The sequence below is a fragment of the Choristoneura fumiferana genome, chromosome Z (assembly GCF_025370935.1).
Source record: "Choristoneura fumiferana chromosome Z, NRCan_CFum_1, whole genome shotgun sequence".
NCBI lineage: Eukaryota > Metazoa > Arthropoda > Insecta > Lepidoptera > Tortricidae > Choristoneura > Choristoneura fumiferana.
In genome coordinates this window covers 20,754,367-20,769,943 of record NC_133472.1, presented here as the reverse complement: position 1 = coordinate 20,769,943, position 15,577 = coordinate 20,754,367, and the positions used below count along the sequence as shown (strand labels likewise).

Genomic DNA, 15,577 nt, shown 5'->3' with positions numbered 1-15,577 from the left:
GTTGTCAGTAAATCTTATGAAGTTCAACTTGCCAAATACTGACTGTCCGGAGCTTCTTTTAGAAACTTTTCACATCGGTTGGTGAGAACACTTTTGACTTTTGACTAATACCTACTTACTCCTAATTATATCCGTGAGAACGTCTTTAGAAATGCCGTCAAGTTACTAGAGTTTTTATATCAACTTAATTTTTGGTCTTTACTGTGCTTTTCAACGTGGAGTATATGTCGGCGGCCGATCGTAAAATCCACCAGATTACGAAATTCCTAGGCATATTAAGAAATGGTAATTTCATGATATGCCTAAAAGTTGACCTGGCATATCACGATGTGCCTGAGAAACAATTCGGCAGATCGATTAGAGCAACGCATACGTCGATATTCCAGCTTTATACCGGGCCCATCGTGATATGCCAAAAAAAAAAGTTTTGGTAAGACGAGCCAAGCTAGTAGTAGTGTTTAGTATGAATTGTGACCACAACGCACGAGCCGAGCGAGAGAAGCAGGCGTCTCGCGGCTGCGGCCGGCGAAGGGCCAGAACCGATATGGCGGCGTTTCATGATATGCCTATGAATTTCATGATCTGCCTAAAAGTCACTAGGCAAATCGTTAAACAGTGACTTTGAACGATATGGCGGATGCACTTTATGTAATTCATGAAATGGCGCCATTTCACGATATGCCTAGGAATTTCGTGATCTGGCGGAGTTTTCGACCAGCCGCCGACATATACACCATTTACGATTGACTAGTAGGCTTGTATTTACTTGGCGTTTTTGCAATATGACGAATGTTTCGTATATTATTCTCTGGACGGCAATCGGCGCGTTTCGTGCCTCGATAAGTATTGCCGGAGTAGTTGAATTAATATTTTGCTCTTCTTCTCGTTACTATTTGAAGTCGACATTTTTGATAGTAATGAACCACCCAGCAGCAAGCAGCAACTTTACCAAGTAATTACGGAAAATGGCGCGCAAGTTTTGTACGCAGGTTTCATAAAGGCACAGGAAAAAGAGTTCAGCCGGAGCGGCAGCAATATAAAATAAACTGTAAATTATTGTTTCTAAATACGATATTTAAGTTACCTAATTTGTGTTTATAAATATACCTACAATTTGATGAAGTGAAATGTTTATTGGCCATCTTAACCCTAAAATAATTCGTACAGTTATTCAATGGTCTTATAAACTTTTGCTAATTTTTTTAAAAAAAGTTTATATTACAGCAGTTGTACGGTAATATTTTTACAGCACAAGTATTGTTAATACTGAATTATGAAACTAAAAAAACGGTGTAATAAGAGTCAATTTACGATAATCTTGCCACAAGTAGTTCTATTTCTATGGATATAGTGACCTACACACATCGTAAATAGTAAAATGTAATGATCGTGATTCCATCAGCTGATGTGTGGTTCTATGCACGCCTCTCCTATCAGCCGTAGAAACAAAACATACTATAGATCGTTATTTGAATTTTTTGATCTATTTTATAGCTTTCTTGTATAAACAGATAAACATCATAAATATTTCAAAGAAACTGTGCCAATATTATTTCGGTTCGCGAGTCAGCGCGCGATTTATGGACGGGTGAAGCAGTGAAGCTATTATGCGCTCGGCCGACGGAGCGGGAGTAGCGGTCACCTCGTCCGGACTCCGGTCCGGAGTAGGGAAATAGGCGATCATTATAAATTACTGATTACGAGCTGTTGACCGCGACTTGGTCTGCGATTCGCCGGAACCTTGCACTTTATCCTTGTACATTGAAAATAGTATGGCTTTCGATCAGAGTATTAATGGTTAGAATCGGTTCAGTACTTTTCGAGATAACTAGCCCCCTCAGACGTGAGACTTGAATATCTGTTACCCGTGACTTCTTCAGTAAAAAAAATGTTTATTTCCCTCCGGAACTATGCAATTTTACAATTATATTACAAGTATTACAACACAAATTTAGGTAGGTATAACGTTTTAAACTTTCGTGATTTTCACTCATAGTCAAAATACCACCGACTTTACTCGAGTCTACTCGTGACCACGGCCACTGCAATGTTGCCGAAACGTCGGGGTAAGTAAATTACTCGTGTGTGTTAGCTTGATGTCCCGTTGGTGGTATTTTGACTACAAATTTAGGTTCCGGAAATTAGGTACGAAGTGTCGCGCACGAAGGGTTCCGTACCATTATCTATACAACATTAAACATTAGCAAAAAAGCGCTTGTTGTATGGGAGCCTCCCTAAGATACTTATTTTATTTTAATATAACTATTTATTTTTAAAGTGAACACGACTAAATATTATATATGGATATTTTAACCGTCTGTCTACCTGTTGCCGTTATTAAAATCGAGCAAAAAACGCCAAAAAAAAACACGTTTGTTGTATGGGAGCCCCCTTAAATATTTATTTTATCCTGTTTTTAGTATTTGTTGTTATATATAGCGGCAACAGAAATAGGTACATAATCTGTGAAAATTTCAACTGCCTAGCTATCACTGTTCATGAGATACAGCCTGGTGACAGACGGACGGACGGACGGACAGCGGAGTCTTAGTAATAGGATCCCGTTTTTACCCTTGGGGTACGGAACCCTAAAAATTCTTAGTAGTGAGGATACTGAAAGGTGGGTAGATAAGTAATGAAATAATAATCATTATGTTTTCTTTGGGGCTCAGAGAGCAGTTATGAGTTATGACGTTATTTTAGTTGCGTAAAAATATAAAGCAATGATACAAACTACTTTAGGTATTGTCCTTGTCGTTGCCCTTGAAGCACAAAATAAGTAAACCCCAAGCGAAGCGTATTGGCAGCCGAATATTTCAACAAGAAATAGTTAATTAGGTAAGTAAGTAAAAATAATTGATGGCGAATTAGATGCAATTAATTTCATAACGTAAAAGTATTGGTTCTAAAAACGTATACAAAGACTTTATTTACTGTTGCAATAAAGTTAATAGATGGGTAAGGTTCAGAAGCGTTTCAAACGAATAAAACTAAAACTAGAGTACTTACTTAGACTTGTATTTCTTAACTTTTAAATCATCATTATCATGCCAGCCTTAGGAATTTAAAAAAAATATTTCTTAGCGCGCATGTACACCTATTAGGTAGCGGTTTGGGCTGTGCCTGTGCGCTGTGCGTTGATCTATAAGCCAGTCAGTCAGTCTGTCAGACAGTCAGTTTCTTCTTTTATATATATATATAATAGATACCTTAAGCTGCTACTGCTATTTACCCTTAAACTACTAATAATTTTCAAGCAATCTTAGCCGTTATAATTTTCCTTGTAAATTTTATGTACTTAAGTATATAGGTATCTTCATGTATCGTGTAGTGTAGTGTGGACGGTTGCTACGACGGCACGGCTATAAAGCTCAGTAAGCGGCGCGGCGAGGGCAGCGCGCGCGGTGCTTGTCTGAGTGCTAAAAGCTTTCTGCTTGATGAAACCAACGAAGTACCTTACCCAGGTAATTGACCGTTTATAAAGTTAGTCACTCAAATCTAATAGGGGAAGTGCATATGTACTAAAGTATTAAAAAAACTTTTTCTAAATATTCTTACTGTTCTATTCTTGTTATTCTATTTTTATTGATCGCGATCCTTATCAGTTGATTACTACAGGAGATTGAAGAATTAAAGATAAATAGCACCCAACGGCTCACTGTCTCTCAACCGCTAGGTTGAACCTTGGAGAAGCGGGGAGGTTCGCGACAGTATTGGGGAAGGAGGGAGGTCGTAGGTAATTGGACAAAAATATTCATTTTACCAAGTTCAATGTCGATGGTATGGAAAAAAGGTCACAATGTTTGTGTTTGCATTTACCTAGGTTGCCGCGTCATAGAGTAGGTGGGTAAGGCCGCGAATTTTAACCAATGTGACATAGAAATAACATAAAAAAAATACGTGACGTTACCATAAAACGTAACGCAAATTTTTATAAAGCCTAGATCAAACTGGTAAAAATTCCCATTAGATAACGTATGTATGAAAAAAAAATACATGTCATATAATAAAGTGAAGTTTTTATTTACTAGAACTTTCTGACGATACTGATCTTAAATCTGTCCTATATGAGATCTATAGAGCTAAACATGAGAATGTGGAAGTAGAAGTACCCTCTAGTTGACGAACATCTTTCCAAAAGTGTATCTTTACATGCCTCTCTAACACTGACAATAAGGTGCACATTTATAAGCATAACGAATTTGGATGTGGTTTTTTTTTATTCGACTGGATGGGAAACGATCAAATGAGTAAGAGATCACCACCGCCCATAAAAATCTGCAACGCCAGGGGTATTGCAGACGCGTTGCCAACCTAGAGGCCTATGATGGGATACCTCACGTGCCAGTAATTTCACCGGCTGTCTTACTCACCACGCCGAAACACAACAGTGCAAGCACTGCTGCTTCACGGCACGATTAGCGAGGAAGATGGTGGTAGCAATCGGGCGGACCTTGCACAAGGTCCTACCACCTAGTTGTGAGCATGCTTGTGACTTCGACTGTACAAGCTATTAAATACCTCAAAGAAATGGCCAAAACCCTAAATCACAGGTTTTACCAATTTAGGAGTAGTATCTTAGTTAAGTGGACAATGTAAAAAGATGTTTTTGAAATAAATTATTATGATTATTACGTTTAGGTAACAAATGAACTAAGTAGGTAAGTGAATCTCTCCGTTTGTCTCTCACTTTAAATACGCTATGCATGTAGCAAGACGTGAAACAGAACTCGCCACAATTCTCTTGTGCCGATCCCTGCACCTACAGATTAAAATTTATTTAACTTCAAAATATCCATCTAACTAACTTACTGTGCGTGCAGTCATTGGAAACCTAATAATAAACTCAACTTCCCTTTACCATTTTTTCGTTACGTATGTACAAAATACGTAGCATTTTGTAAAAATGTAACGTAATCGTAACGAAAGTGTAACGTATTTATACAAAAAATCGTTTATCATGGCGAATAACGACATTTTGAACATAATAACACATGCCACTTACATGGAAAAGATTACCCTATCGTATGAAAAAACAAACAGTTAAAAATAATCACTACTTACCTTAAAATCGAACAAGCACTTTCGACGTTTTTTCGAAAAAAAACCGCCGCGTCACTCTGTTTGTCAACAAACTGATGAGATTTATTTATCTCATCGATGTTGCCTATTAGAGTATTAGTTGCCAGTGTACAAAAACAAAATTCTACCGAAATTGGTTTAAAGGTAGCTTAATTAAGCGTACCTAAGTATTCGTAACCGTGGTTTTGGCACGTGTAAATATAAAACCATGATTCCGCAATCGGTAGCTATCGTTATATCTAAAATTTTGTTTAAACAAAATCCATGAGAAGTTAAATAGCATGAAATAATAAGGTATTAGTACTCGTGGTCAAAAAAATAGTCAATTTTCTTACGTTTTGGACGGTATATATTTTTATTTTTTTTTAAAAGGGTTTAAATCAATTATCTCAGACCTTCGTGTCATATAATATTAAACATCTAGGTCTTATCAGTTTTTTTTTATCAGCGTTCCAAATTTGAAACGTCCAAATTGGTCAAAATTCGCGGCCTTACCCAGGTAGGTATCCTACCTTTTGCCTGATGTCATGATTCAATTATTAATATTTTATTACTAACATATTGCGCAAGTAACTTTATTAAAAATTGAATCACTGACACATACCTTGATTTATGCTCTCAGTCGTAGGTAGGCACGTAACGAGATGGGAGTCGAATTATTTATTTTATCCATACGGTCGTGAGGGGCTGTTTCACCACCCATTGATTAGTCTTAACTGACGGTTAAATGTGATGCCGTTTTTATTTGTTTTGTTCGAATAGACGGAGACGGCATCACATTTAAGCGTCAGTTAAGACTAATCAGTGGATGGTGAAACAGCCCCTAAATATTGCAACACAACCAGATGAACAATAAAAATGAAAAGGGTAAATTATCATATTATTAATACTTACAAAAAAAAGTACAAAATTAAATAAATAATTGACAAAAAATCACATTAATAATTAAATATAAATAATATCTTAAATGAAAAAATGTATTTAATGAGATAATGAGAAATATTTTTTATATATTCTGATCTAGGTATTGCTGGAAAATGAACCACCTACTTAACCATAATATCATGTTAATCCTACTAATATCCTACTAATATTATAAATGTGAAAGTTTGTGAGTGAGTGAGTAGGCATGTTTGTAACTTCTTCACGCTGAAACGGCTTAACGGATTTGGATGAAATTTGGCGAAAAGTTAGTTTATAACCTGGATTTAAACATAGGATACTTTTTATTCCGATATTCCCGCGGGATAGGGATAAAATCTCTAAATAACAACCGCTGGGCTTAGTCATGAAATTTGGTATGTAGGTATATAGCTGGATATCTGAAATAACACATAGGCTACTTTTTATCCCGAATCTCGAAATAACAACCTCTAGGCTTAGAGTGAATTTAGAAATATTCGCAATTGAAGAGCATTGTTTAACGGGCACTCAAAGGGCCGTCTATTTTCCGGTCAGTTGGCTTGGCTTGTTCCGTCGCTGCTCGCTCGGACATGGTGCGCACCTACCGTCTAACCCCCTTATTCATAAAACTTAACAAGCCTATGTTAACTAACAAATGCTTTGTCCCTTTCTAACAAATACAAATGTCGAAGTGACAGATAAGGACAAACGAATTTTAGCGGCATTTTAACTAAAATAGGTTTGATTGTCGTTTATGAATAAGGGGGTAAGTACTGGGAAAAAAGGGAAACCTTTATAGGTATCGTTTCATGTTCAAATCATTCAAGCCATTCAGGGGTCGGACTGGGCAGAATCTAAGCAATTAATTGAATTACCTTATTTTTTTGTAATAAAATGTAGTTAAGCAACTACATACCTACTACAATTGTATTATAATTGTAAATGTTTAGCTCAGTATTATTCACAAAAAAAGCTCGAGTATTGCTCATGAATAACGATTGCTTTAATTAAAATAAAATTGGGTTCAACAACTCAATGAAATCACATCCATACTCGTCAGCTATCCGAAAAATGCTTTTTATTTAGTGTCCAAAGACAACAATCAATTTCAGGTGAAGAGGCGGCTTTGTTTTAAAAAACATGAAATGTTAACTAGTACATCGAAAACCACTTAAACACTTACGCGGTTATTGTTACAAAATAGTAGATTATATTTTCGTGGCATGGAAGTAGGCAATTGCTGGCTGAGCAGGTATGAGTAACTAATACGAAGCCAGCAAATGCCATTCCAAAATAGTGAAGAATTCATTAGAATAACTTTTGATTAAGATATATTATGGCATTTAATTTTAACCCAATATTTTTTTTACGATATCCCGCCTTTTTTTTTATTAAAAATAAACTTCTGTCAGGTGTATTTTTCCACCGAAAACACCACAAGCTGTTTCAGCCCAGTGAAAAAAGTCCGGAGTTCTAAACAAAAGCCGGAAAAAAAGAGTAATTAATTTGAAAAACTTAGATTCCTACCAAACCTATTGCTTTACCAAATGGACCAAAATTATTGCAAATTACCTCTTCCTTTATGAATTAGATTGAAATATAATATAATAATCAAAGTCGTAGTGGGTTGAAAGCTAGGTAATAATGATAACTAAATTACCCGTTATGCTCTTGTTTAACGATTATCGGACATCAAAAATCTATTCAGTGTGATTTAATGCCCAAAGACAACAAGAGGGTTGACAACTCGATGACGTCGTTTTTGTGCTAATGAGCAAATCTAAGTACCTATCTTGGCTCCTTAAAATATATCTAAACTCGTTTAGTTTTATTTTATTTGATTCACAACGCAAACCTATGTAAGGGCTGCAATTCCCAAGCAATAAGAAAATTTTGTCTCACGCTGACACGTTACATTTTCTTGAGAAAGAATCCGCTGGAGCCATATTCCACATCGATTCGTTTCCCGGATAGAGGCCCTCCATTGTACAAAACGATGTTATCGCTTAGTAAACGCATTAGCGGCGTCGTGTCGCTGACACGTTATCTCTATATCGATGAGCTTTAACTTAACTCCATACCTACCTAATATTATGACACCTACTGTCCCATTACGATGTACCTGGGAATCACTGCTATTTCCCAGATTGTCTCTTATTTTACTTTTAACGAGCTTTTATTTACTTGACTTATAAGTCATTTACGTACTATTTCTGCTAAGCCACGAAAATTTCCTGCTCGGGAAATTCACCCTAGTAGGTAATGTCTGAACCGTTAACGATCTTTAAACAATAGTCTACTCTTTCACTAACGCTTGCTGTCACGTTATATGTAAACATTGATGTTGTTAGCATACCTCAATCGCCGCAAGTGTAAAGCAAAGCCAACACTTGTTTATAATTGCCAGAGGTCTCCATTTACTCCCACATCGTTCACCGTTCCTACTATGGTATAATGGTTGCTTTACCAAATGGGTGCCCCTTATTTCGCATAACATTTTACATTAAGGGGCTGTTTCACCATCCATTGATTAACGTTAACTGACGGTTAAATGTGATGCCGTCTCCGTCTATTCGGACTAAACAAATAGAAACGGCATCACATTTAACCGCCAGTTAAGACTAATCAATGGGTGGTGAAACAGCCCCTAATTGTCCTAATATGAATTCGATTATAGATTTGGCATAACATAATTGTGCATAACATCGCATAATTGGGCATAAAACTTATTTAGCATATTAATGAATTCGCATAATTGAAATATGCATAACATTATTAACTTTTCGGACCACGCGCAATGTAGGGTTCCTTATTTTCTAATCACAATAATGCGGACTAAGCAGAGGGCTTTTTGTTGTTATAAGTTGATCGACTATTACTCGCAAACTTGTAAAACCTACTTAGCTGTGATAGGTTTCCTTTTTATTTAATTATGTACAAGTAGGTACTACAAACCGTGATTTTTTTTACATATCCAAACACAATAATTTAGGCGAAACTATAAGGGTTCCTTGTAGACAACGGAACCCTTAAAAACCTGAGTATGAGCCAGAGGAAAACTACTCGAATGCTTTTACGGACAATCAATGCTTGTCGGAAGTGATGACTGTAAGTATGGCAATGGCACCAATATTCATAAAAAACCTATCATTACTTTCCTGCATTATAATTCAATGTTTTCTTACTTTCTACGGAAACTTGAGTGGGTAACTGGAAGTGCTGTTTACTTAGCATTGATATTATACATATTATAGTATCTTGTTAGTGTGTTGTGTCTTTAGCGTTAAGTAGTTTTTACCTTCCATCATCAGCTCATCAACATGAGATGATTCTACCAGACGCAAATACTTAATTAGCTTAAGAAAATAAATGAAAAACGTAATACGTGCCTAGAAAATTTGAGCGTTGCCCTCGATTTCCCTGAGATCCCGTAATCAGATTCTTATTTGATGACAATGGGATCACCTTGGGAGTATACTCTTTCAAATAAAAAAAAAGTTTTTTTTTTATCGTTGAATAAATGACGGAGCAATCGGTGAAGATACATAAAAAATACATACAGTGGAATGCATAACTTCCTTCTTTTTTTGAAGTCGGTTAAAGAGCCCTACTTACAGTATAAACTTTAGAATTTTTAAATTTTAGCTTTCTACAACCAGTAAAACGCAAAATCCCGTATTTTCCCGTTCCCGTAAGAATTCCGGGAAATGCTCTCTTAATGCTCCCCTTTACTTAGGGTTGCCATAATAATATGAAAAAATTAAAAGTACTGACAAAAATACGGACATCATCCTAAAAATCCTGACATTTCTTGTAACAGAGATTTGACGTAAGTTGTAGGAAGGACGTGCCGGCGCGGCGCTACGCCACGCACGACACTTATCCATTGTGTCACGAAAATTATCCATACAAATGTATGATTAATTTTCATGTCACAATGGAAAAAAAGTAATTCTAACCACTTGCGTTAAGGTGAGATTTACTACAGTTAGTGATTCTAAGATTGTGATATTTTTAATGCAGCTTTCATTAAAGTCAACAATGTTTATAATGTTAAACCTAATCTTTTGTAGTGTATACAAAGTATACAAAATTGTGTGGTATTATTTTATCAAGTAGTTTATATTTAATTGACTTGAGTCGGCCAAAAAAGTTGCTCTGAAAATTCACCCAGTTCATTGTTCAGTGCGAACTACTTACCTAACAGGGACGAGAAGATCACTAATGTTTTATTTGTTTGTCCACAACAGAACCATGCAGAGAAACAACAGAAAAATGGCAAAGCAAGGAAATCATTGATGACAACGATAACAATAGCGAAGTCTTAAAAAATACAATTGCGGCGATGTCACTCTTAGAAGTAACGCAGATATGTCTAGAGTAGACAGTTCTGACATTGCTATTAGCAATGATGCTATTAAAAATCACAGTTCCTCGAACTATGCCCACACCTTAGCAGATGAACACTGCAATCACTCTATCAGAACCAGGAGAGATGGTAGTGGAGACGGTATTGAGTGTGAAAAGGTAACAGATGAAGGAAGGCAAAATAAGGACTGTCACATTAGAAAAGGAAGTGGTTATGAAAACCACTACAGTCGAGCTAATGGAAGTTGTAATTCCTGCAACACTTGTGCCGACGTAGAAAGTGGCTCAGTGGCGGGCGCCGCCGCCGCCGGGGACGGAGCCAGCGATGTCGAGCTGGGCCACGGCGAGGCGGGCGCGGGCGCGGCCGGCCTGCCCGACGACCTGCCTGCGCCGCAGTCTGAGCGGCTCCCGGGAGACGGCGCTAGCTGTTCGGCGGCCGATTATAATCATGTTAAGGTACGGACAAGCCCTTACAATTACTTTTAGATTTCCTCAAACTGGCCCAATTAAAATGCTTGTCGTAAATAAAGAATCCAATGGCATAGGTGTTCGTACTGTTTTGAACTGCATTCAGATTTCCCGATATTGTTTTAGGAACACGTCGGTCAAGAGGAGGCTTCGTCAGACAACTGTCGCCGCGACAGCGTCGATCCATTTGGAGCGGATAACGAGTCCGGTAAGTTACCGTAACAAAATAATGTCGTGGAGCAATGAAGCTTCAGTAATTGCTTACCTACGTATTCACGGCTCTTCATACCAATAGACAGACAGCGATACGATAGCTGTTTTCATCGCTTAAAGGTATCGAAATCGATTATGACCAATTTTTGACATATGTAATATCAGGCAATACAAAAATTAAGCTTGTACCACTTGTACTTATAGGTAGGTACTATTACTTATTCTGTGCTTGTACGCATAGTTTTTCTTTTTCATTAAGTTTATCCCAGCTTTTGTGCTCTTGTATTATATAAACCTAATTTAAGCTAAGTATTGTTTTATAACTGGTGCCATCTCTAAATTTGGTCAAAATCAGTTAACATCAAAAAATTAAATTAAAAATTTTAAATCGAAAAGGCTAGATTTAAATTTTGCCTACTATTGCAATGTTCTTAATGTTAGGTATCGTTTTGTTTACAGTGAAGGCAGAAGGCGTCCTCAGACCAGTTCGCTACTACAAAGGAATATACTGGCCCTCAATAACTAATAGCTTCACAGTACGTTATTATGAAAATAAATCCATCTAATGTCGTCAATTAATATTTAATTATGTGAATTTGATGTCTTTGCTAAAATGTATGCCTGAATTTTGTAGCTCGAGAGCGTAGAGCTATCGTACCAACGATACTCCAGGAGGCAGCGACAAAAATCGTTAATCATGGTCAATTTGGTCGATCTTCTACTCAAAGTAAGTAAGAATAAACTTTTTCTAACTACCTATAATATTTTTCACCTATGATGAGTTCTGTGACGTTTCGAGTTTGAAAGTTTTAGAGATGTACCATATATCGAGTGAACTAGGTATCGATTTTTCTACGACTTATTAGTGCCTATTTTTGGAGAAGTTGCATTATATTTAAAAAAATAATATTTTCCAGTTTTCCGCCCACCGGGACACCGTTTTCTCGTTCTCGCTCAAAATAATCCCTCAAACGAATTACAAACTCCCGACTCTAGGAGTTCAAAACAGTCTTTTTTAGACCGTTTCGGCATTTTGCCAAAAAATAATAACAAACCTAACGAGAAACAGTAACAAAAGTCAACAAAAATAATAACAGAAATGAACAATAACAAAATACAATGCAAAGAAAATGCAATAGAGACTCAACTCGTATACAAGGCGTCTCACTCAGCGGCAGAAATCTTGAAGTTTTGTTTTAAAATGTAATATATCTAAATGTTCATTGTTATTGAATAATGCACCGCGGCAATTTCCGAATTTGCCGATAATGTTGTGTCACGTTACTACTCTGTTCCGTTTCACACATTGCGTCATTTAGAAAAATAAATATTTTTCTATCATATTCGTTGGAGACTATTTAATGGACACTGATATTGCTATATATATTTAAAATGTGCAGTTTTAAATTTTTATGACTATTTTGCTTCAAACTAGAAATTATTTTTAAAAAATATTTTGCGAACATAGTGTGCGTAATTCGGAAAATTTTCAAGTGTCACAGAACTCATCATAGGTGAAAAAACTTAGCACAGGTAAAATAAGACTTAGGGGCTGTTTCACCATCCATTGATTAGTGTTAACTGACGGTTAAATGTGATGCCGTCTCTATTTGTCTTGTACGAATAGACGGAGACGGCATCACATTTAACCGGCAGCTAACACTAATCAATGGATGGTGAAACCGCCCCTAAATAAGACAGTTTTGGCGGCAACACGCGTCAATGTGTGCGTAAGATACACTACAGGGCTGACTATCGCAAAACCCTAATTAGTGCTACCAATGACATTGAAAGGTATAGTGCAAATAAATGTAATCGTTAAAGTTACCTATTTATTTAAACCTACTTAAAATGTGTCTGTCTGTGTATTTAAGCATTATTATTTTCAATTACAATAGATATACAACTACAAACTTAAAGGAATTATTCGGTAGGTAGTTATTTCATGTATTAATCGCGATAATTTCAGAAATCATTATTTATTTAGAAAAAGGAAGTAGGTAGGGTACCGTTACCATTTCGCAAAATTATTGCTCCCGAACTTAATGCCGTGCGGCCAACATACATCGCGTTGCGCACCCGACTGCTTTCCTGCGGTTTTCCTGCAATCTGCGCTTGAGGGGTTGGGTAACTCGAACCGGTGCGAGGCGGAGCGGGCCATTCTGTACATTAGATTAGTACTATCATATATTCTGTGGAGGAGGAGCGTTAGGTACAATTTCGACCACAACGCGCGAGCCGAGTGAGCGAAGCGAGCGCGCCGCGGTAGCGGCCGGCGAAGCGCCAGTACCTAATTTATTTAGGAAATAATTTGGGCCCTACTAGTGCTGGTACACGCAAAATAGGAGCACCCAGACGTCGAGTTGCGGAAAACAGCCCGCTATTACCTATACCCAGTGCTGGTTATGTAATTTATTTGATGTAAAAAGTATATAAATGCTGAAAATAAATTGATAGGTAATTATATATTAATTGATGTGCTATTACTAATATCCCCTCTATTATTAAGGTATTACAAACAACAGTTCATGTTGCGATATTTTTGATCACCTTGGCCGCTTCGAAATATCTGGTGGCGACTGAACAAGGGGATTTTTATATTTTATTGCAGATCTCATTCATTATGTTGTTCTTAATAAATAATAAGATGATAGGTATGACAAATAAAATGCTGTTTCATATAGGTAAACTGCTGTATATTGTATCAAAATAGAAGCAATATTTGAAAAAAAAGTTACAAGGTAGGTATGATGTGCGTTAGTCATTATTAGCTGTGTAATAATAAAAATGCTTTACTTTATGATAAATAGCGGTACGCCACCAGTGGCGTAGCTAGGTGGACACTGGAGAAGGGCCCCGGTGCATAGAGAAAGAATCGGGTCATCATCCTTCTTTCCACATAGCTTGAACTGTTAGTGGCCTTCAAAAACATTTAAGAACCTAAAAAATGGCTAGAGCCTGCTCACAACATTTATTTTCTCTTTTCTTTTATGCTTCTCTCTTTTCAAAGCTTTGGTTAGAGGGCCCCACCTGGCCATACGATAGCTACGCTACTGTACACCACGAATATAACTTACAGTTTATTACGTAATATTTTGAGTGGAGTATGCTGTGCAATCAGTAACTTTGATGTGAATTCGGATTTTTTTGGATTTACAAAGGACTCTTTTTGTCTTGCTTTTAAATACTCTACTTACCCATTGTTGATTCTTCCTTCAATGGAGGTACCATTTTCTATCATTCATAAAGCTGATATAATTTGTTCTTTTTTGTGTTTCTTTATTTTATGTTTTATTAACTAACGTAAGTAAGTACCTACATGAATTTGTGCTAGTCATTATGCGTTGCGTGACGTTGCTCTGCAAAATAACTCGTTGCAACCTGCTAGATCATTTATCTGCGAATTGTTGTCTGAGAAACGATAATCTATCCTCTGGCGGCAAATATTTAGATATATTTAACTTTTAAAATGTCTCTGTTTCACTTTATTTCAGATTAGTTTATCTACTATATATTTAGCTACAAGCGGAGGAACAAGTGAACCCAATGGTAAGTTACTTGATAACGGCACCATAAATAGGTACCTATAGTGGCTGAGAAACAAATTTATTTACATAAGAGTATAACCTACTGTAAAAGGAAAAGTACACAAAAAGATAAAGTCTCTCGGCCACTCTATATTAAAGGTTTAATAACACGCTCAATATCTAAACGAGGTAGGTAGATAAGTACTACGGCAATACCTAAGTTGTACGACGAACGTAAATGATAGCTTGTACAGTACAACAAGTACATAAGCCATGCCATATTCTACTATACCTACTATATACAGTAAACTTTTTAAGAAAGCAAGATAAATATGAACTTTTCCAACAAAATACGATGGCAAAACATTATTCACTAAATGTGTACCCGAGACAGTTGACAGTTTAATACTTAGGTGTTTTTTTACAAGTACATAATTTTCTTTTTCTCAAACATGCTATTTAATTTTTATGTTGTGTTCCATAAAACAGGCTTCAAAATATACTGTGTCAGGCCTAGGCTTGCAAGAAAAGTCTTTGTTTCAATGCAAAACTATCCACGATAAAGGCCATTATACACGACTTGAAATTAATAATATGAATTTCTATGATTCATTTATTAGTTACTGAATAAATTCACAGGACTTATAATTATATATTACCGACGCGTTTTACGTCAAATTACAATTTAATTTACAATGCAGCTTGAGGTCCCGGGTTCGATTCCCGTGTCGGGGCAGATATTTGTGTGAAAAATACGAATGTTTGTTCTCCGGTCTTGGGTGTTTAATATGTATTTAATTATGTATCTATATATATATATATATATATATATATATATGTACCTAATTATATTTATCCGTTGCTTAGTACCCTTTACACAAGCTTTGCTAAGCTTACTTTGGGACTAGGTCAATTGGTGTGAATTGTATTATTTTTTAATCTAAATGTTCGGAAAGTGCCTCTTGACGTGGGTCAACATATCCATAGAAAATTTGTTATTCCTACACGCATCCACA

At 36.4% G+C, this 15,577-nt stretch overlaps 1 protein-coding gene across 2 annotated transcripts in view; it reads left to right on the top strand.

Annotated features, from left to right (window-relative positions):
- Positions 1-15,577, top strand: part of LOC141431194 (adenylate cyclase type 8-like) — a 127,243-nt gene that overhangs the window by 62,422 nt on the left and 49,244 nt on the right. For both annotated transcript variants that reach the window (XM_074092267.1, XM_074092259.1), the window contains 5 exons: positions 10,236-10,809; positions 10,948-11,029; positions 11,494-11,570; positions 11,669-11,761; positions 14,529-14,583. In XM_074092267.1, coding sequence (XP_073948368.1) covers positions 10,357-10,809; positions 10,948-11,029; positions 11,494-11,570; positions 11,669-11,761; positions 14,529-14,583 — 760 coding nt within the window. In that variant the 5' untranslated portion in view covers positions 10,236-10,356. The remainder of the gene's footprint in view (positions 1-10,235; positions 10,810-10,947; positions 11,030-11,493; positions 11,571-11,668; positions 11,762-14,528; positions 14,584-15,577) is intronic.